At 44.6% G+C, this 22831-nt stretch overlaps 1 protein-coding gene across 1 annotated transcript; it reads left to right on the top strand.

Moving 5' to 3' along the window:
* Positions 1-9206: 9206 nt before the first annotated feature.
* Positions 9207-19921, top strand: PTGER1 (prostaglandin E receptor 1). The gene is made up of 3 exons (XM_056865204.1): positions 9207-9247; positions 12927-13785; positions 19673-19921. Exons 2-3 carry the CDS (start codon positions 12958-12960, stop codon positions 19919-19921), a joined length of 1077 nt encoding a protein of 358 aa, XP_056721182.1. The 5' UTR covers positions 9207-9247; positions 12927-12957.
* Positions 19922-22831: the final 2910 nt, after the last annotated feature.

Raw genomic sequence — 22831 nt, 5'->3', positions numbered from 1 at the left:
GCCATGGAGGGAATCCATTGCTTTAAGCTACAGGCACTCCTTTTATCATTTTTGGGTTTCCCTCCCCATATATTTTTTTTCAGATTTTTCTGCAAACTTGGGGTGTTGTTCAGGTTTGTAAACAGATCTGTCTTGCCCATTCACAGCTCCAGTCACCGGATTTAAGTATCCAAAGATTTGCCCGACTTCACCATTACAATATAAGATATAGTGATTTAAAGGGTTTTAAATGGTTCACATACATTGTAATCCTTAGAGCAGTGGCTCTGCTCCATTTCTGGACATTGGATCCATTTTTAACCATCGCTGGCAGAATGGGACCTACTGCACTGGAAGCATTGGACAGTAAGAGGAGGAGCTGGAATTAATACCTTAGCAGTGTCAAACTTGGGATCATGAAGGTGATAGCAATGTCAAACTTGGGTTCATGAAACTTGGAATCATGAAGGTGCCATCATATTCCCTATTACTATATATGGGAGTGAAATCTGGACATTGAAGAAAGCTGATAGGAAGAAAGTAGATGCCTTTGAAATGTGGTGTTGGAGGAGAGTGTTATGGATACCGTGGACTGCCAAACAAAAAACAAAAAACAAATCAGTGGGTTATAGATCAAATCAAGCCTGAACTGACCCTAGAAGCTAAAATGACTAAACTGAGGCTATCGTATTTTGGTCACATTATGAGAAGACAAGAGTCACTAGAAAAGACAGTCATGCTAGGAAAAGTTGAGGGCAGCAGGAAAAGAGGAAGACCCAACAAGAGATGAATTGACTTTGTCAAGGAAGCCACAGCCCTCAGTTTGCAAGATCTGAGCAAGGCTGTCAAAGATAGGACATTTTGGAGGACTTTGATTCAGAGGGCTGCCATGAGTCGGAAGCTACTTGACGGCACTTAACACACACACAGTACAAGACAGCTGGAGACAGGCAACAGGCCAAGTACCAAGAATGTACTACCGTGAGGAATAAACTGGAATAAACTGGAACACCTCTCCTCTAAAATAAAACAGAACAGAAAACACAAAGCACCCCTCTACCTTGCTTTCTCAAGCACAGCACAACCAACCTACCCTGCCAGTTGTCTATTGCTCCTTGCCTCTGTTTGTGGCGGGAAGCCCCCACCCACAAAATATTAAGGAAGGAAAGTTCTGCCCCGCAAGTATGCTCATGGAGTATTTGGAGGTCTGACTGGTGATGGTGGGAGATGGCCCTACCAGGCTGTGACAGGATAGAGGACGAGAGAGGAGACAAGGTACTGCTTTTGAAGGAGGGGAGGGTCTGGGAACCTGCCTTGTCATTTTGGTGCTCCTCTCATACAATGTGAGGCAGGAAGTATAGCAGCATGCTTGCTTTCTACACATGTGCATTAGCAGCAGGTCCCTCCAAACAACAGCAAAACCTTGGCAACTCTATAGGGGTTCACAACCTAGCAGGTGAGACTCATTTGAATACAGGAAAATGGCACAGGGAGAAAAAGTTACCCCCACACATAACCCCAATCCAAAGTGGGGCTACCCACAAGTGCTGTTATCCAAGAAAAATTCAGATAATGGTTCTTCCAGCATCTCCTATTTTGACTTTGGAAGGATCTTTCCAGCATTAAAAAATCCCCCACAATGACAGCCATCTAGGTCCTGACTCCATGCTGCAAAAGATGTGGCTTAACCCTTTCTCCCACGCATGATTTTATTCATCACCCCAGAGTTGCCAATTTCCAGGTAGGGCCTGGAGGTCTCCCGGAATTACAACTGGCCTCCAGGCTTTAGAGATCAGTTTCCCGGAAACATGACTGCTTTTGGAGGGTGGACTCTATTGCATTACATCCCACTGAGGTCCCTCCCCTCCTCCAACCCCAACCTCCCTAGGCTCCACCCCCAAATCTCCAGGAATCTCCCAACCTGGAGTTGGCAACCCTACCCCCATGAGGATGGCCTACTCATGTCAACACTATTGTATCAGAAGATGCCTGTTTAGTGATCCCTTCAGTTCTCCTGTGAGTCCTGGGCATTGGCAGAACAAAGAACTTCTTATAGGTTTTTCCTCCTCTGTTCATTCTTGAGTTGTTATTTACCCTCCCCTGCTGCCTTATCCCATCGTTTCCCCGCAATCAACAGGAACAAGACAGAATAGAAACTGCTGGGATATCCTGGCTACTAGATACCTTCTTTCTTACTCATGCAAGTGTCATAGTCAATTGAGGGGCATGCCGCAATATGTCTTACTGTGTAAATAGGATCCTATTATGGAATTTTGTACCACTTAATGTGAATACTTATGCTAGGCTCCAGTTCTTTCTGGGGGTCTGACACGAACAAGAGTTAATCTTTGAGAGAAGCTCCGAGACAGGGAGTGGGCAGAGCTGAGGGACTCACTCAGTTCTGATAATTCACAGTGGGTAGCCGTGTTAGTCTGTTTGCAGTAGTCAAAAAGGGCCAGAGTCCAGTAGCACCTTAAAGACTAACAAAAATATTTTCTGGTAGGGTATGAGCTTATGAGCTTCCGTGAGCCACAGCTCACTTCTTCAGATACCTGAAGAAGTGAGCTGTGGCTCACGGAAGCTCATACCCTACCAGAAAATATTTTTGTTAGTCTTTAAGGTGCTACTGGACTCTGGCCCTTTTTCACTCAGTTCTGAAGAAAGGAAAGGATTCTGATATTGGTAAACCTGCGTGTTCAGTGGCTGTGTATGACTCCGGGAACCTGACGGTTCAGTTTTGCCTAAGATGGTGTAAAACAAATCCTGTGGAGTGACAGGAAGAGCTTGGGAGGAAAAGGGCCCTTTCTTGAGTCACTAAAAGGGAATAGGCTCTGGGAAGGAGATATTCCAAACACCGTGTTGTATAGGGATTAATGCCACTGAGGTGGGGTATATCTTTACTGAGAACTGGAACAGAGAGTTGAGGAGAAATCTCCATACTTCTGTGTTTCTCTGGGGAAGAGAGATTGTGTGGTCACCTTCCCTTTAAGCTAGGCAGCAGAGTCTGAATAGAAACATCTATAAGAAGTTCGGGGAACTGAACTGAATTGGTGAACCGAATTTAAGAACTGTAATTCTGTACCATCTATCTATGCCTTTTCTGAAGTGAAACTTATAAAATTAGCTCTGGTTCTAGGCTTTTCCTAACTACAGTTTTCCCTCTAAACCTATCCCTTGAATAGTGTTTAATAAATCTCGGTTTCTTGTTTGTTAACTTGAAATAAGCCTCTGGTGTCTCATTTCTTCTGAGGTAAAATAAGGGGACTAAGAAGGAGAAAAATTAACAACTCCACAACAAGCAGACTCTCTCTCCCTCAGCATGCACGGGGAGTGAGGGGGGGGGGATCGTGATATGGTCCCAGACTTCTAAAATCCTAATGTGTTGGTTATAGAATGTCCCATTTTATTGATTGTACTGACTCACTATGTGTAATGTGCCCTGAGTCAATGTGAGAAAAGCAGACTATAATTAACATAAATTTATTTTTTAAAATCTGCCTCACTGGCCTGCTAATTTATGTGACAAGACACCCATCCACTGTTGGGTGAGGGGTTCGGGAGGTTCCATTCCTGGGTATAATTTTCTGCTTCCCTGTCTCTGCTTCAGTGTCGAAGAGACTCTGGATGGTGGACATTTTCTTTGCTGAGTGCTGTTGATTATCCGATTCTTTCGCACAACGTGGCTTTCCACACTTGTGGTTATTTTGCACCTATGGAGAAGAGGACATGCATAGGGCAGACAAGAGGAAGTGGGCAGAAGGAGTAGGTCTCTGGTCATTCTGGTGCAGGTACATTCAGAAGAGGACACCTATACCACACACCTGCATGCAGATTCTTCTTTAGTAGTACCTGAGCTGAAATGGGCTATCAGTCTCAATGGTGGTTTCAGTTTTCGTAAAGTCGTTTCCTCTCATGGTTAGTAGCAGAACCAGCTCCTCCACAAATGCATAATCTGTCATTTAGAAAGGAAATGCTATGGTTTGTGATCTGTAAATCACCTCATTTCCCCCAACAGATGATGTTATAAACACACCAAGTCATTGGGTAACCCTCTCAGAGTGGCTACAAAGAACACAGCGTCCCTTTTACACCACTCTGAGAATTTCATAATCACCTGCTGGGGAAACTTCTAGAAGCCTCTGTCATGCTTCTTCACACAAACTGAATTTCCCTCGTGCAAGTACAAAACTGCATGCATTCTGCATGTATGAGAAAAGGCTAAAGACTTGGGCTTTTGAGGTTCAGAGAAAAAACACTGAAAGGGAGAAATGGCAGCGGTTCGTAAAATTATGCTTGAGATGGAGAAAGTGGGTACAGAGAAATGTTTCTCTCTCTGCCATAATACTAGACCTTAGAGGCACATAATCAAGTTGATGGACAATAGATTCGGACAGACAAAGGGAAATACTTTTTCACTCAGTAATTAAACTGTATCATTCACTGCCAGTTGATGTAGTGATGGCCATTAGCACAGATGGCTTTAAGAGGAAATTAGACAGATTCATGAAGGATAGGCCCATCCATGGCTACTAGTCATGGTGTCTAAAGGGAGCCTTCACATCCAGAGGCAATAAACCTTTGAATGCCAGTTTTAGGAGGCAACATCAGGGGAAGGGCTAGACTTCTATGCTCTGTTGGCTCTCCAAGGCCAACAGGGGGTTGGCCACTGTGTGAAACAATGCTGGAACAGAACCATAGAATTATAGAGTTGGAAGGGACCACCAGGGTCATCTAGTCCAACCCCCTGCACAATGCAAGAAACTCACAACTACCTCCCACACACACACCCAGTGCCCAGAAGATGGCCAAGATGCCCCCCCTCCCATGAACTGCCCAAGTTCATAGACTCAGCATTGCTGACAGATGGCCATCTAGCCTCTGCTTGAAAACCTTCAGGGAAGGAGAGCTTACCACCTCCTGAGGAAGCCTGTTCCACTGATGGACCACTGGTCTGATCAGCAGATCACTTCTTGTGTTCTTATTGTATGATAAACAGTTGTGTATCCATTTTACTGTGTGTGAAATTACATGATGTGTAAAGTAATCCTCATAGTCAAATCAACGTGACACTTTGCAAGATGTTACGTCAGTCACCACCCAGATCCAGCACAAACGTGCTGTCCTTCCCTGCACTTCATAGGCGTGTCCCCTTACTCTCCACTCTCATGTCCTGGTACATTCCTAACTATAACCTTCATTCCCCCAGCTCCATCCATCCTGAGCTGTCCAACTTTCTTGGGGTCCCTCAACCCACTCTTGCCCTTTCTCCATTGATGCTCATTATGGATGGAACAACTTCCCAGCACACCTGGGTGATGCCATCTCTCTCACTTCCTTCAGTGCCTACCTCAAAATTCACCTTTTCCATGAAGTCTTTGGCACAACCCCTTAGTCCCTCTTCCCTGCTAAATCTGAGCCTAAATATATATTAAAGGTAAAGGTAGTCCCCTATGCAAGCACCGGGTCATTACTGACACATGGAGTGACGTCACATCACAACGTTTACTAGGCAGAATATGTTTACGGGGTGGTTTGCCATTGCCTTCCCCAGTCATCTACACTTTACCCCCAGCAAGCTGGGTACTCATTTTACCAACCTTGTAAGGATGGAAGGCTGAGTCAACCTTGAGCCGTCTACCTGAAACTGACTCCCGTCGGGATCGAACTCAGGTTGTGAGCAGAGCCTGGACTGCAGTACTGCAGCTTACCACTCTGCTCCACGGTGTGTGTGTGTGTGTATGTTTTACTGGAGAACCAGTGTGGTGTAGTGGTTAAGAGCGGTAGACTCTAATCTGAAGAACTGGGTTTGATTCCCCACTCCTCCACATGAGCGGCAGACTCTAATCTGGTGAACCAGGTCGGTTTCCCCGCTCCTACACATGAATCCATCTGGTGACCTTGGGCTAGTCACAGTTCTCTTCGAGCTCTCTCAGCCTCACCTATCTCACAAGGTCTGTGTTGTGGGGCGAGGAAGGGAAGGAGATTGTCAGCTGGTTTGATTCTCCTTAAAAGGCAGAGAAAATCGGCATATAAAAACCAACTCTTCTTCTTCATCAGATGCAAGAAATGTACATCCATAGCATGTATATCCACGCTCAAAGGTGGAATGGAAACTTTTTGGATGACTGTGGCCCAGTCATACACTCTCAGCCTAACTGACCTCACTGGGCAGTTGTGAGGATGAAATGGAGGAGCGGAGAACGATATAAGCTGCTTTGAAGTCCCCATTGAGAAGAAGGGTGGGCTATGAATGAAGTAAACAAATAAAATACATGTCGACGTAAAATACATGTTTGATTCTCCTTAAAAGGTAGAGAAAATCAGCATCTAAAAACTAACTCTTCTTCTTCTCTTTGATGCCATCTCCCTCCCTTGCCTTTGTCCAGTTTTATGTCTCCTGTCTTGTACTCTTCTTAGTGTCATGCATACCGATGGTGCAGCCATAATCACCACTATTTTCAGCATAGTTTCCAGATATAGTTGTATGTTCATCTGCACAAGCATTTGCCTCAGATCTGAACCTAAGAAAGCACTGAGACTAGGTGTAGTTGATATACATGAAGGCACAATAGTTGCTATTGTGACTTGGGGCAGCAGTCAACGGAAGGGCATGGGTGCTGATTGGGACAGCAGAGGAACAGGCCAAGTAAGAATAGAAGCGGAATATAAGGGGCAATGGAGCTTTGTGACTATTCCTATCATAGCTTCACTTCCCTCCCCAAGTAAGAGTGGGCGACACCAAGATAATCATAGTCGAACCCCCATCTCTGCTTTAAACCCAATAAAGAAAAAAAGACAGGGACAATAATTGTGTTTTGCCCGTCTTTTTCTTCCCTATGAGAGCTAAAAGCAGAGGGGAAAGGATATTTCCAGTTAGGGAAATAGTGCAGAGGAGGAAGAATGTGTTTACCTGTTTACCCGCTGCAGCTACTGGCTGGACGCCGAACGGCACATCTGGATTTTCAATCAGGGAGCTCCAGTGTCATGTTGTTTGATGGTGCCACACTCTACACACACAGTCTTGGGTCTTGAAAAGCCAGGTTTCTGGCTTCTCCAAGTGTCAGGTTATGAAGATAAGATCACTTCATCGGAACGAATGACACCCTGTGTTTATTCCCTCTGAGGGAGGTTAGGGTGGATGCTCATGCCCCCCTCTCATTGGGATAGGGTTGCCAGGTCACTCTTTGCCACCGGCGGGAGGTTTTTGGGGCGAAGCCTGAGGAAGGTAGGGTTTGGGGAGGGGAGGGACTTCAACGCCATAGAGTCCAATTGCCAAAGTGGCCATTTTCTCCAGGGGAACTGATCCTTATCGACTGGAGATCAGTTGTAATAGCAGATCTCCAGCTACTACCTGGAGGTTGGCAACCCTACAGATAAGGGAAGAACAAGCATCACTGGGGAGCATGGTTTTAGGGATTTTAGGGCACGGCTTCATCTCTGAACTTGTGAATTCGGAAAGCCTCACGGCATTGACATGTACATTGTTATTTCAGTATAAATGAATTTGGAAACCTTATGACCTTGATGCATACAACGGCATTCCTGCATAAAGGCTTAAGAACTTTGCAGCCTTAGAAGGAGTGTGGGGACTTTTCAGCCATAGAAGGAGTGTGTGATAACTGGATTCGATTTACGACTTGTGCTTATTAGTGTAAAGCTTGGACTTTTCCTTTGCATTCTGCATGTTTGTGATATATTCTGCATGTTTCTTTCATGTTCATGTTGTTGAAAAAATACAGAATAAAACACAACTGGATTTTGTTATGAACGTATCCATTATAGAATTATTAAGTACGTACAATGGTTACTTTATATAGCCATCAGTGCTGTCTTTCTCTTGTTAGTACCTGGAGGTTGGCAACCTGGCATTGCATGATCAGCAGCGGCAAGTCCAATCCCCTTGTGTGTGTGTGTGTGTAAAGTGCCGTCAAGTCCGACTTATGGCGACCCCTTATAGGGTTTTCAAGGCAAGAGACTAACAGAGGTGGTTTCGCCATTGCCTTCCTCTGCATAGCAGCCCTGGACTTCCTTGGTGGTCTCCTATCAGGCTAGCCTGGGCCATCCAGGTCAGAGCCCGATCACCGCTTAGCAGCAGCAAATACTGAACTGGCGGTAGCTGTGAGTGAAGAAGACTCATCAACCCTCCCTAAGCTCATGGTCTTAACTGAACGACCCTGAACCTGCAGGAGGGGAGTTTTGAAGTTATACTAGGCCAGGGGACTGCAAACTGCGGCTCCTGAGCCGCAAGCGGCTCTTTGGCCTGTTGAGTGCTGCTCTCCGAACTTGGTTCGGAGCCCCTGCTCTTGCGCCGGCAGCCGGGCTGCGGAGCCGGCGCACCTGAGAGAGAGAGTGGGCGAGCGGGCGCGCTGTCTCTCCCCACCCCCTGCCGTGGAGAATGGCCGGGTAACCCTTGCCCTTGCCCTCAATGGTTGGGAGGCTAAACCCTTCCCTCCCCTCTAGCCGCGTGATTGCTGGGCGGGTGACTCAGCAGTTCCTGCCCCCCCACCTATCAGCTGTTGGGCAGGGCGGGCTTCCTTTGGTAGACCTGGCCTCCGGCTGAGTCCCATTGGGAGGCCATGTGTACCCACTGGCTTTCTTGGCGGTAGACCTGGACTCGGAGGAGGGGAAAAAGTCCCCCTTCAGAGGCCAGGTCTACCCATTGGCTTCTATGGGCCTCTGGAGGCCAGGTCTACTGCCAAGAAAGCCAATGGGTAGACCTGGCCTCCCAATGGGACTCAGCCGGAGGCCAGGTCTACCAATAGGCTTTTATGGCAGTAGACCAGGCCTCCAGACGAGGACTCCGGACGGGGAGGGGGAAATGGAAGGACTTACAATTTAATTTTTATCAATAAATAAGATCACTATTAAGTATGACATCAAGTTTTATTCAGCGTACCTATAATTTAATTAAGACAAAACTTTAATTAAAGTTTATTAAGTTAATAAACAGTGTACCTACCTATATAATTTAAGTTTAAGAAAGTTGGCTCTCAAAAGAAATCTCAAATCGTTGCACTGTTGATATTTGGCTCTTTTGACTAATAACCTCCTGGCCTAGGCTGACCTTAGGAGCCGATTCCGCTTCGGAGGGCGCAGGAGGAGGAGGTCAGCGCGCCCCCTAGCGCCGGAAGGGGGCGAGGCCCGTCCCATCACTTGCCGCGGGGCGGGAGAGGGCGAGGCGCGGCGCGGCGCTGGGGCGCACTTGGGCTGCAGCCTTGCGCGGGACTGGCTCGCGCGCCCTGGAGAGGCGGGACGGGACCTGCGAAAGGTGAGTGGCGGCCAGGCTGGAGCAGCTCGCGGCGCTCCCGGCCACAGATGCCCCTATGACGGGGAGGAGGAAGCAGGTGGGAAAGGCAGGCGCGGGCTGGTCGGAGGCTGCGGGACGCCGCCGGGGAGCTCCTGGACGCCGCGAAGGGGCAGCAGCCCTGCTCGGGGGAGGCTCCCTCCGGCCCGCTGCCCTACGAAGGTCCGTGCGTGTGTGTCCCCGATGGGAGTCGTCTTCGTTAGGCAGACGGCGGGGAAACGGCGCCGGGTGGAGGAAAGATTGGTTCCAGATCTCGTGATACTGTTTTCAGGACCCGGTGCCATTTATTCATGGAAGGTTTTGCCTTGGATTTGCCACTCTAGAGATGCACGTTTCCCCCCATCTGAATTCTCAAAACTCTGCATGGCGGCTTATTGTTGAGTTTTGAGAACGTGGATGGGGAAAACGTGCATCTAAAGAGTGGCAAATCCAAGGCAAAACTTTCCATGCATAGTAAACGACGGCGCGCGCCACAGCCAGGATGGCTGAGAAGTATCGGGGAGGGGGGGGATCTGTCGTTTTTTGATGCACACGTGCGTAAAAAAGCAGACACGGATCCGTGCTGGTGATTAAAAACACTTGATCAGAAGCCAATAGTTTATCCTAAATTACTGCAAACCAAAAAGGGTGGAAATGCTGTCTGTGCGCCCTCAAAGTTCTTCCAAACAACGCTGTTGCCTACTCAAAATCACTTGGGCCATTGATGCACGGGAGGTTTTGCCTTGGATCTGCCGCTCTCTAGATGCACATTTCTCCCCATCCGAATTCTCAGGACTCAACAATAAGCCCCCGTGCAGAGTGCTGAGAATTCAGATGGGGGAAATGTACATTTTGAGAGGGGCAAATCCAAGGCAAAAAATCCAAGTGCATAATTCTATGCTGCTTCTATTTTAACACGATGTGACCACCCTGTTGCACTCAGAACTTATGATGAGGGTTTCTGTTTTTGTATGGGGGTTACCGCACTTTGTATTCCCAGCGATGTATTAAGAGTCTGAAAATGTTATAAAAAACCGCTTTAAAAGGGTTTTTGGATACCACGGCTTATAAACGGTTGGAAGACGTCTTCACAGCTAAAGGGGCCAAACAAAGTGCGAACAGTGTTTTTTATAACAGTTTCAAACTCTTAATACATCGGTGGGAATACCTAGAAAGTGCGAACAGTATTTTTTATAACATTTTCAAACTCTTAATACTTCGCTGGGAATACAAGTGCGGTAACCCTATGCCTGTGTGGTTAGCTTGGCGATTCTAAGCTGTGGATCCTGGATGTTATCCTAAATTATTTGATTTAAGAGAAAAGGGGTGTGTAATGTATGTGTGTGACAATAGCACCTTTGGAGGCAACTGGTTGTGGAGAAAGCTCATCGCAATACAAAAGTTGTAGCAGATACCTTCTCGGGCACACAACAAATCCAGCAGAATGTATTTTTGGCTTCTGGTCTATGTTTGGAACCAACCGTTTGCATTAAATAATGTGAACTGGAAATTCTGTTTCATATAGTGACTCCCATGAATCATACAATAGAGATTTGTATACTCCTCATTAACTAATCCACACTTCCTACACTGGTGCAGATTATTAAATGAGTGTGTATTGAAAGTACAGGGGAAAGTCAAGTACAAAAGAAGTGGTTAAGATACTAAGGAGTAATTAAACTTTGTAAATTGTCTGAATTATGGACTCCTGGATTCTGTTTCTCAATCACAGAGGCAAGTATGAGCTGCAGTGGGTTAGAAGCCATGACTCAATCATCTGGTTCTGAATTTAGCCCCAGGTTACTTGAGCCAGACAATAGAAATAACAAATGTAAAAAGCAGAGTAATTCAGTTATACTGCATGTGCTTACTACAGACAGACGCTTGTTTTTTAAGAACCCTGCTGCAAATATTACAGTGGTGGCAATTTACTTCTTTCACTAGTGGACAAGAGGAGCTAGTACCACTGGGTCCAGTATAAAAAGACTGATAATCGTTCAGATTTGCTTGAACATTTGCTTGAAAAGTATAGATAATGACCCTTAACTTTGCTTTGGACTGGACTGTGAGAGTTCTTGGGTGGTTTACTCTCTCAGATTCATGATGTGTTCCCATCACTTTTGACACGATGACCAGCTGTAGAGTAGAATGACGCCAGTTCCCAGGAAAAGGCTCTGCGTGTCCTCCTCAGTTTATTATTGCTGTGACGATTTATGCAATGTAGAGAATGTGACAAAGAATTTGGGTAATAATGATTGTCACTTATTTGTCACGTATGTTCTTGCATTTATAATACTGAACATGTTAAGCATGTTGACCTTTTTAAAAAGCTGCCCCTGCCCAAGATTTATATTTCTTCATTGGACTGAGGGGAATGTGAATAATGTAACATTGAATTTTAAAATATAATATCGAGAGGGCTGTAATAAAATTTAAAAGTCACAATTAAAAAAAGATTCTCTGCATTCTTTAATCACTACTTTATTTGGGGCTTCCTCACCTATATGATCCCAGATTGGGAGGGAGGGGGGAGTGAAGAATAACTATATATCAATTTTGGGGATCATTTGATATGATCAGTGCCATCCTAAGCAGAATTACACCCTTCTAAATCCATTGAAGTAAATGGGCTTAGATTAGTGTAGCTGTTTAGGATGGCAATGAACTGTCTTGATGAATACACAAGTAGGGCTGTATGGTGGTGGAAAGTCTAGTTAAGCCGCAGCAGCCGACTTATGGCGACCCCGTGAGTTTTTCAAGGCAAGAGTCGTTCAGAGGTGGTTTGTCAATGCCTGCCTCTACGTTGCGACTCTGGACTTCCTTGGTGGTCTCCCATCTAAAATACTAAGCAGGGCTGACACAGCTTATCTTCCGAGATCTGACAAGATTTAGCTCGCCTGGGCCATCCAGATCAGGACTAGGACTGTATGCACTTCCTTTAGAAACTGTGAAGAAGTACTCTCTTCTTCTTGACTACCCCACAGACAGAAGACTCCCAAGGAGCCTCTCTCTTTCCCAGGCTCCTGCCAGCCCCCACCACCATTTAATCAAAAGCAGCAAAACGATCCTGGGCTCTGTACAGCTTTTACAAAGCAAGAGCCCTGCGTGCAGATTCTACCGTTTAAGATGTGAAACACAAATAAAGAGGGGTGGAAAGAGGAGGGGGAAAGTCTTCAGAGGGCAGGGCAAGGAAGAAGAGGAAGTTAGGAGAAATAGAATTGTGTGTGTGCAAAGTGCCATCAAGTCGCAGCTGACTTGTGGCAACCCCAGGAAGGAATCATTTCAAGGCAAATGATTAAGCAGAGGTGGTTTGTTTTGCCTTCCTCAGCCGTGCATTCCTTGGTAGTCTCCCATCCAAGTACTGACCCTGCTTAGTTTCCAAGATTTGGCTAGATCAGATTATACTGTACCATTACACATCTCAGAAATAGAATTAGTGGAGCTGAAATAAGGAAGAAGAACCAAAGTGGCTTCTCTGTGCTGTGTGTTCCCCGGGAGCTGGGGAGGATCGTACAACTGGTTGTGCGTGCTGGACCGTAGCCCTCAAATCAAGCACTCTCCCCTCCCCTTCCTTTCAGAGCAGAATGCATGAGGAAGAAAAGAGTGGCTTGGCTCCTGAGAAAGGCTTTTGGTAGAGTTTCTGATGCCTGTTTTGCCTTGACAGATGCCTGCTCCCGGAGGCCATTACTGACAGGATGTTTGCCATCCACGCCCCCAATGCATCCCAGGCACCAGCTGCCATCTCGTTGGCCAACACTTCAATGCACCCAGAGTTGGTGAAGACCACCGCAAGCGCTTCATCGCCTGCTGCCCCCATTTTCTCTATGACCCTGGGCGCTGTCTCCAATCTGGTGGCACTGGCCATCCTAGTACAATCCTACGCCCGCTTCCGGCGCCGCTCCAAGGCCACCTTCCTGCTTTTTGCCAGCAGTCTGGTTATAACTGACCTGGCAGGCCATGTCATCCCTGGCTCCTTTGTCTTGAGACTCTACGCCACGCGGCGTGGCTGGGCAGCCATGGACCCTTCTGGATCCCTCTGCCAGTTCTTTGGAGCCTGTATGGTGTTCTTCGGACTATGCCCGCTCTTTCTGGGCTGCATCATGGCAGTGGAGCGTTGTGTGGGCATCACCCGTCCCCTGTTGCATGCTGCCTTAGTCACACCGGGCCGGACAAAGCTGTCCTTGGTAGGATTGTGGGTAGCCGCTCTGGCCATCGCTCTGATGCCTCTCTGTACCTTTGGGAGCTATGTTGTTCAAGCTCCCGGCACTTGGTGCTTCATCAAGGTGCGAGGAGCAGAAGCGTGGCCAGACGGGGCCTTTGCTCTCCTCTTCTCCTTGCTGGGCTTGGCCTCCTTGCTGGCCTCCCTCTTCTGCAACACGTTCAGTGGACTCATCCTGGTGCGGGCCCGACTCCGTGGTCAGCGCAAATGTGGGCACCGGCGGGCCAAGGCTCATGACATTGAGATGGTTGTGCAGCTGGTGGGCATCATGGTGGTTTCCTGCATCTGCTGGAGCCCCTTACTGGTGAGTAGGGAAGAATGTAATTGAAAGGGGGGGCCTCTAATCAGGAGCAGAGGTGTCAAATTTTGAGAAATTTTGCAGTCGTGAAAATTGTTTTTTTTCCTTCATTTTTTAACTAAGAAAAAATGGATTGGGGATTAAAATATATGCAATATTTCTTATCAAACCTAAACTTATTCTACTGTTCCAGTAACTTCAAGTGCATCACTTAGAGCTTGGAAGGCGTATACAGTTATACTATTTTGCATGCTTATGGAATTTAGGAGTATAACAATGCCATCTGGACGCTTTGGTACATGCCCTGGTTACATCTAGATTAGATGACTTCAATACACTCTTTGTGGGGCTACCCTGGAAAAGTGTTTGGAAAGTTAAACTGGTGCCGAATGCTGCAGCCAGGATGATGACTGGAGTGGGTCAAATCACTCCAGTCTTGGCTTATCTGTACTGGCTCCCAATCTGTTTCTGGGCACAATTCAAGGTGCTGGTGTTGACCTTTAAAGCCCTCTATGGTTTGGGACCAAAGTACCTGAAGGACCGCCTACTCCCTTACAAACGTGCCCAACCACTGCAGTCATCTTCCAAGGCCCAGCTTTGGGTGCCTCCACCTTCTGAGATTAGGCAGGTGGCCACCAGGGAGAGGGCCTTCTCGGTCATGGCACCGAAGCTCTGGGACTCTCTCCCCGCAGAGACTGATCTGTCCTCTTCTGTTGCCATCTTCCACCAACAGGTGAAGCCTTTTTTTGTTTCATTTGGTGTTCCCTCTGTGATCCCTTCTTCCTGCCCAATATTTTAATTGTTGTCTTTATGTCTTTGTATGTATTTTAATTCTGGGTTTAATGGTGTGTTTTTAAAAACATTTTTATTGGGGATATAAAACAAAAGACAAGATAAAAAAGAGCAAGAACCTAGAATAAAGAAATAGATATTAGAAAGTCCGATCTTTCCATCATTACCTCCATTACGTCTAAATAAAAACTAATAATATGGACCAATGTTCTTCTATGCAATACACAGTATCACTAACAGTTCCTCAATAATCATAACAGTCTTATTATAAAACATAGGTTTTCTATGTGATACTAATAAAATACCGTTTTGAAATTAATTATTTAAAACTACTGTTATTAAATCAAATTATTGAATCAAATATATCATATAATATATAAAACAACTTATAGTATTACTTGTTGTTTTATATTTCTGAGATCCCCCCAAATAATACTTAATCCTGATATACTTATTTATTATTTTTAAAGAGTAGTATAGATAATATTGAAATTGAAATTGTTGAAGACTTTCTATTCCTTGGCTCCATCATCAACCAAAAGGGAGACTGCAGCCAAGAAATCAGAAAGAGATTGAGACTGGGAAGGGCATCCATGAAGGAGCTAGAAAAGATTCTGAAGTGTAAGGATGTGTTACTGGCAACCAAGATCAGGTTAATTCATGCCATCGTATTCCCTGTTACTATGTATGGGTGCGAGAGCTGGACAATGAAGAAAGCTGACAGGAAGAAAGTAGACTCCTTTGAAATGTGGTGTTGGAGGAGAGTGTTACGGATACCATGGACTGCCAAAAAAACAAATCAGTGGGTTATAGATCAAATCAAGCCTGAACTGACCCTAGAAGCTAAAATGACTAAACCGAGGCTATCGTATTTTGGTCACATTATGAGAAGGCAAGAGTCACTAGAAAAGACAGTCATGCTAGGAAAAGTTGAGGGCAGTAGGAAAAGAGGAAGACCCAACAGGAGATGGATTGACTCTATAAAGGAAGCCACAGCCCTCAATTTGCAAGACAACTCCTTGGTCTATGTTATGTAGCCCGATTATTTGTTGGAACAAATGGAAAAAGAATTTATACCCGGCCTATTCTGAATTAATACCTTTTGTCTACCATCCAAATTTTGAGGCGTTAAGAGGTTATGGAAGGGAATTTGAAAGGATTCTTGATAAAAGGGTGTTTTTAAAGAATGTTAAGAAAACGATAGAGGAGGGGGAATTAATGGGCCTTGAGACTTTCCTCCCTAAATAAAGTCATTGGCTATGGAAATATCAAATAACTTCTTTTTTGAGTAAGAAGGAAATACAAGAACAAATTAAAAAGCCTTTGAATGAATTTGAGGAATTAGTTGATAAGATTGATGTAAAGGAAAGGAAATTGATTTCAAGAATATACAAGATATTAATTGATCAGGAATATAAAACGGCATCAGCATTAAAGAGGATATGGGAAGGGGCGTTAAAAATGAATTTGAGTGAGGAGGAGTGGAAGGAAATTTTTAAAAGACCCCCATTCAAATCGATATCCATGAAAATTCAGGAACATGGTATAAAAGTATTGCAGAAATGGTACTTTACCCCACAAAAATTACATCTTATAAATAAGGGAGTAGATAGGCATTGTTGGAGAGGATGTGGGGAAATTGGTACATTTATCCACATGTGATGGGACTGTCCAGTTATACAAAAATTTTGAAAAGAAATTTTTAAGGAAATTGAGGCGATTACCAGAGAAAAAAATAGAACCCTCAGTGCAAATAGTTCTCTTGAATCTATTTTTGAACAAAAATGGGAATTGTACACAGAAAACATTAGTAAGTTTTTTGATTATAGCAGCGAGGTTGGTAATCGCCGCGAATTGGAAAATGGCAGAAAATATTACTTCGGACAGGTGGCGACAGAAAATAAAAATGTTCATGATTATGGAAAAAATTACTTTTAATACCAGAGTAATTCAAGGATATAAAATGGGGGAAGAATTTAATAAGGTTTGGGGTAATTTGTTACTTTATTTTGGTAAAACCTATGACTGTAATATAAGTAATTTAATTAGGTAAACCAATATTTTATGTCTTAATGAGCAGAGAATTAGCGGAATGTATTGATGCTCACATTTGGGTTTGCAAATGAAGTTCAAGAATGGTCTTTTTATTTGGTCTATGTAATTTTTGTGATCGTTTTTTTTTTGTCTATGTAATCTATGTATTGTTTTAGTTTCATTCTTAATTTCTGATGTTCCTGAGTTTTTTGCAGTTTCTAAGAATAACACTCTTAAAGAAAAAAGATAGGACATTTTGGAGGACGGTGATTCATAGGGTCACCATGAGTCAGAAGCGACTTGACAGCACTTAACCCACACACACACATATATAATTTCCATATTTCTTGAACTTCTTTAAATGGTTTCCTGTTAACATAAGTTTGTGAGGTTTGCCATAGATGCGTATTCAGCCAATGTGTTTTCCCATTCTGCTGTGGTGGGGCATTCTTCTGCTTTTCATTTCGTTGCTGTTGTAACTCTGGTCTCCGTTATCCAAACAATTCTTCTGCAATTTTTGGAACATTTTTGGTATGATGCCCAACAGCATACTTTTTGTTACCACAAGAAATTTAGTCTTTAGAATTTTCTCCATTTTAGCAGGTATTTCTTTCCAGTACTTCCTTGTTTTTTTCACAAGTCTACCACATATGATAAAAAGTACCATCAATCTTTGTACATTTCCCTTTGTAATTCTTGTCCATCTTCTCAATGTGCTTTGGAATGATATACCATCTATACAACATCTTGTACCAATTTTCTCTTAAAGATTGGCTCGCTGTAAATTTGGTATCTTTAGTTCATAAGGATTCCTATTGTTGGAAAGATACTTCTTGAAAGTTTTGCATCCATCTGATCATGCATGTCTTAACTTGTTCTGTTTCAGTATTGTATTGAAGTAGCAATTTATAGATTTTTCCTAATAGATTATCCTTTTGTTTCATTATTATCATTTCATATTCAGTCAACTCCCTTTTTCCCCCCTCCTGCCATCTGGATGTCTTTCTTGAGTCTTGAAATAAGTTGAAAATATATTAACCATTGTATATGTTAGCCTTCATCCTTTATCTTTTGCCACGTCTTGATCTCTCCTTTCAAGGTTAACATATCTCCGTAAGTTATATAATCATGGCTTTTTCTCACGTTTGTCGTAATATGCTACTAAAGGAGACATTAGTGGTGATATTGGGGGACTTATTCTCCTTTGCACAGATTCCCAAATTCTAAATAGTCTGTCTCTGATTACATGATTTTCTTTCTGGGTTTTTTTTCTGGATTTTTAATCCATAAGTATTTATGTAGGCCTTCTTCCAAATCTGCCATTTCTAGTCTTATTATTCTTTCTTCCGGATTTTGTATCCACTCCATAATCCAGACCAAGCCCGCTGCTTGATAGTATAATTTAATATTTGGGACATCTAATTCTCCTCTCTTTTTATCATCTTGCAAGACTTTGAATCTAATTCTTGTTTTTTTGCCATTCCATATGAATTTAATGGTCTGTTTTTGTTTGGTTTTAATAATTTTAATATGTGTTTTTACTATGTTTTTATTTGCAAAATTGTGAATATGCCCAATAACTGAGAGAGAGAGACATATTTTGCCACCTGAGAAGTAGGAAAAAATAAAAGTTGAAAATAGAAATAACTTTTGTATTAAATGTAAGGCAATGCATTATTTGGACACAAATGTTTTCATATAGTTACAACAGGATCAGCAGCATATTTGAATATCTAGTTGAACTTTGAAACCTTGAAGACACAAAACTCTTCGGAAATCTATTATAATCGATAACATTATAGCATATTAAGTGTTGCCAAAATTGTTCACATTTAAACAATGTGTCCTTGAAAATATGCTGTATAACTACAGTAAGGAAATAATCTCAGTACACTACCACAACTTCTCCTTTTAAATATATTTCTTTCTTTCAAAGTTTCTTTCTCCAAGTATATATTAATTTTACCTTTTAAAAGTTAAAAGGTAAAATTAATATATACTTGGAGAAAGAAACTTTGAAAGAAAGAAATATATTTAAAAGGAGAAATTGTGGTAGTGTACTGAGATTATTTCCTTAGGGTTGCACAATTTCATATCAGTACACCTATTTATATAGGTATAACTACAGTATTCACAGGAATTATCATTATCCAATGCTGTAGATTGCCTTGCATGAAAACGTTTATGCAACATGTTATGAGTAAAAAGGTGTCTTAAAAAGCATTTCACTCATTACAAAAGAAAAAAAAATCATAGGAGTTCTCACTGGAAAAATTGGGAGGGGGGTCCATGGGGGAAAACAATTCCCCCAAATTTTTCCATTCCCCCCCCCACCCCAGAGCCTTCCCAAGTTTCATTTCAAAGGAGTAGAGAAGCAGGGAACTGGTTTGTCACAGTGACTGGAACAGCAGGACAGTTCCATGCTTACAGGCATTAGTGATATCTCCAGTGCAGATGCGGAGTCGATAGATGCATGAGGACTGTTTGATTAGGAAAAGGATTTCCTGGGGAGTGTCTGAACTGATTTTGTTGTCTATGTTATCCAGTGGCCAAAGTTTCATTCAAACTGACTTTGTGCATGGGAGATTTGTGATGCAGCTTTCATAGACCCTCCCCTGAAGTGCAGGGAATGAACCGACCCCCTGAGCCTTATTAATAGGGTTGTCAGGTCCCTCTTAGCCACTGGCGGGAGGTTTTTTGGGCGAAGCCTGAGGAGGGCAGGCAGGGACTTCAATGCCATCAACTCCAATGGCCAAGGTGGCCATTTTCTCTAGGAGAAATCAATTGTATTACAATTGGAGATCAATTGTAATAGCGGGAGATCTCCAACTAGTACCTGAAGGTTGGCAACCCTATTTATTAAGCCCTTAGAGACTGGGCAGCCCTTTTGTCAGGAAACAATTGTGGACTACTTGTGCGTGGATGGAATAACATTAATGTGGAGGGAGCTGGGGATGGGGGGCAGGTTCCCACTTCTCTGTTAAGATCACTAGAGGAAGGCAGGCATCTCTGGGGCCCCCACAAACATATTGTCCTCTCACCACTGTATTTCTCCTTTCCCTCCCAGGTCTTCGTCATCCTATCGGTGAGCAACTCCAGTGGTGCCGATTACGAGCAGTTGCTATTCCTCGGTGTGCGCCTGGCCTCCTGGAACCAGATCTTGGACCCCTGGGTATACATCCTGCTTCGGCGTGCTGTGTTGCGCAAGATTCTCGCTCTGTTTCTACGACGCACTGATCTCAAGATGGGCTTTGACCGCTGGGAGGCCAGCTCCTTCCGAAGCTCTGAGCGCAGCGTTGCTGTGGGCCGCCTCTAGTGCCATCTGGAACGAGCAGAGGTACTTATCCTCTGAAGAGACCTACGAAGCACTTTTGCACATTGCCCCTTGCTTGCCAAGCGGTCTCCCTAGGAAACCATGTTTAGCAAGAAGGGGCATGAGATTTGCATGGAACAGAAGGCTCTCTAGAGTCAGTATCCAGGGCCCTTTGCTGATAATAAGAGTTGGTGACGCAGGAGCCATCATGGCAGGCTCAATTTCCTCCACAACAGGAGGGAGACGGGATCCAAGTGTGTGGAATAGAGGACACTTCTGGGTCAGCTCCCTGCTTAGTTTTCCAACATGGGTCTTCCTTGCCGTTTTATTAAGGAATCATGATAATTCCTTTGGAAGGGCATAGCTACGTGACAGAGCACATTCTTTATATATAGAAGGCTTTAAGGTAAACTCTGCACATCTCCAATTAAGCAGGACTGGGAAAGAGCAACGCATCAAATCTTGAAGCTAGTTACAGGCGTTAGAATCGTAGAGTTTGAAGGGGCCATGGACAGGCCATCTAGCCAACCCCCTACTCAATGCAGGATTAGCCTAGATCCCCAACAAGTGTTTGTCCAGCTGTTGCTTGAAGACTACCAGAGAGGGGGAGCTCACCACCATCCTAGGCAGCCGATTCCACTGCAGAGCTAAATAGCCAGTGGTCCAACTCAACATAAGGCAGCTTCATAAGCTATACATGGAGACTTTGGTATATTCTGAGGTGCTGAAATGAAGGGGGGTGGGTGGAGGAGGATTCCATTCATTATACCCTGGCACAGCTCAGCAATTTCTTAAAGAGATTGCCTTCAGATTTCTAAGCAGGGAGGAAACTTGTCAGTTGACTACTAAGCAGGTGATTAAAAACAACAACCCCAAACCTTTCGTTCGTGTGTTCGTCTGGCCAATTATAATCAGGCGGTTCCATCATTCAGCTACAGCTGTGTGAATAATACAGCATTCTGTTTACTCTGCTATCCTGCAGTGTCATTCCTGGCCCATGATGTACTTTCCCCATGCCACCTAGAGGCTGCTCATAAAGTTTTCAGTATACATGGCCCTCTTCCACTTAGAGATGATGTATAAATTGTGTTGAAAGAGAGCAAGGGTAGGGCTGATGGCTCCGGGTGGCTTAACGGTTGCATTCAGCCATCACAAACATGCAGGAGTTCGCTCATGATAGGCATGAACATAGTTGACTGTCAGGATAGCAAGCTCTCTCTTCCCCTTACATGGTGCACCCAAGACTGATGATGGAGGCGTTCCACTAATTCCTGTTTATCATGGTATTTGAATGCGGGCACTTTAACAAACAGGTTTGTTTCTTTCCAGTCAATCTGGATTTTTAACCCTGTGGTTACTGAGACCTCATTACTTGGAAAGAAATAATCCTGTCTGTTGAGGTATTTGCATTCAGATAGCCTGATAAACTAGGAGTTCGCCAGAGATTTCCTTTTTCGATCGTGGTGCGCTGCATGAGGGGAGCATTTTTAATGATGTCTGAATGCAGTCTGTGCCTGGCTATAAACCTGGGTATTCTAGGGAAGCCTTGCTGGATGACTGGGGGTGGGGGAGGGCTGGAAAGGTGATTTTCAAAGCACTGGCATCTGGTTTCTCAAACTCAACGGGACGTGAGAAACTGTCTTCTAGAACTGAGCAACTGCAGGATTTGTAACAGCATCACTTTTCCACAGAGAAGAAGACAACTTCTGGGTATCTGTCTGGACTGGAATGAGTTGAGGGTCCTGCAGATTTACTACATAATAGGAAGAGGCACCAGCTAACAGGCTGTAAATGTGATGTGGTCATACCTTGTACTGCGGGATGATGTCGACTGGTTTCCGAGGCCTTTGCAGTAAAGAGTGTTTGCCCAGTTTTTCTTGGAGAGGGGGCAAGGGGGAGAGTCCCAAGCAGACGTTCTGCAGGGTGTGTGAAATCATGCGGCTGTTGCATGTCCAGTACCTGGACTGTCCAAGCTGTTAACCAGCACAGGACGCTCTGTTACAATAAAGCATCTTTGCAGAGCATTCTTGCCTTATACAATTTATTGCCTTTATATCACAAACTAAATCCCAGCATGCCGGCTGGCAGCTTTCTCTGGCAGCCCTGCTAACAGCCTCTTAAGAACCAGGTTGCAAACTGGGTCAAACAACAGCGGGGAAACTTCAGCATTTCATCCCAGAATGGATGAAAACTGGTGCCCCCTAGCGGGGCAGATGGACCTATAACTCAGCTGTAAACATTTCCTGCCACTTCAAATGTTATGGCTAGATCTGGAGTAGCATCTCCCTGGGTATGTTCCTGGGAATCTCCTCAAAAGTAGCCCACGCAGACACCGTAACACAGGCTTTTATTATCTGACACCTTTTCCAGAGCTTTTCCCAGGATCAGGGGCATGCGGTTCCAGTTTACTGGATAGCCGGATGCATCCGTCACCTGATGATACCAACTGGAGTTCATACAGCCTCAGGAAGAACCAGGTTCCAAAAGCTGCCTTTGCCGTAAGGCAGGCAAGGCCAAATGTGAGCAGGCGGTGCCGTCTAGCAAGCAGCGCTGGGAGACCGCAGAGCCTCCCAGCAGTCTTGAGTTCTACACAAGGAGTCGTCGGTATGGTCCTAAAAGGAACGGGCGCTAGCGAGGGACCGTTCAAGACAAGGCAAAGGGATGAATGGACAGCTTCACATCTTGCTTCGGGAGCCATCTGGCGGGGTTGCTGTTGAACTTAGGACTAGATGGGCCTTTGGTCTGATCCAGCGGGGCTCTTCAGCTGCTTGGGCATTGGTTCCCCATAACGAAAGCCAGGGGTACCGTCTTAACATCCTGCAAGCACAAGGATAGGACAAGCTGCGAGAGTCAAAGTCATAGCCACTCCACTCAAAATACTTGGGAGGAGGCGCCTGGCCTCGCATGTTAAAA

Source organism: Euleptes europaea, chromosome 1 (genome assembly GCF_029931775.1).
Source record: "Euleptes europaea isolate rEulEur1 chromosome 1, rEulEur1.hap1, whole genome shotgun sequence".
NCBI lineage: Eukaryota > Metazoa > Chordata > Lepidosauria > Squamata > Sphaerodactylidae > Euleptes > Euleptes europaea.
Note: the sequence above shows the minus strand (reverse complement) of the source record. Positions and strands in the feature narration are given on the sequence as shown.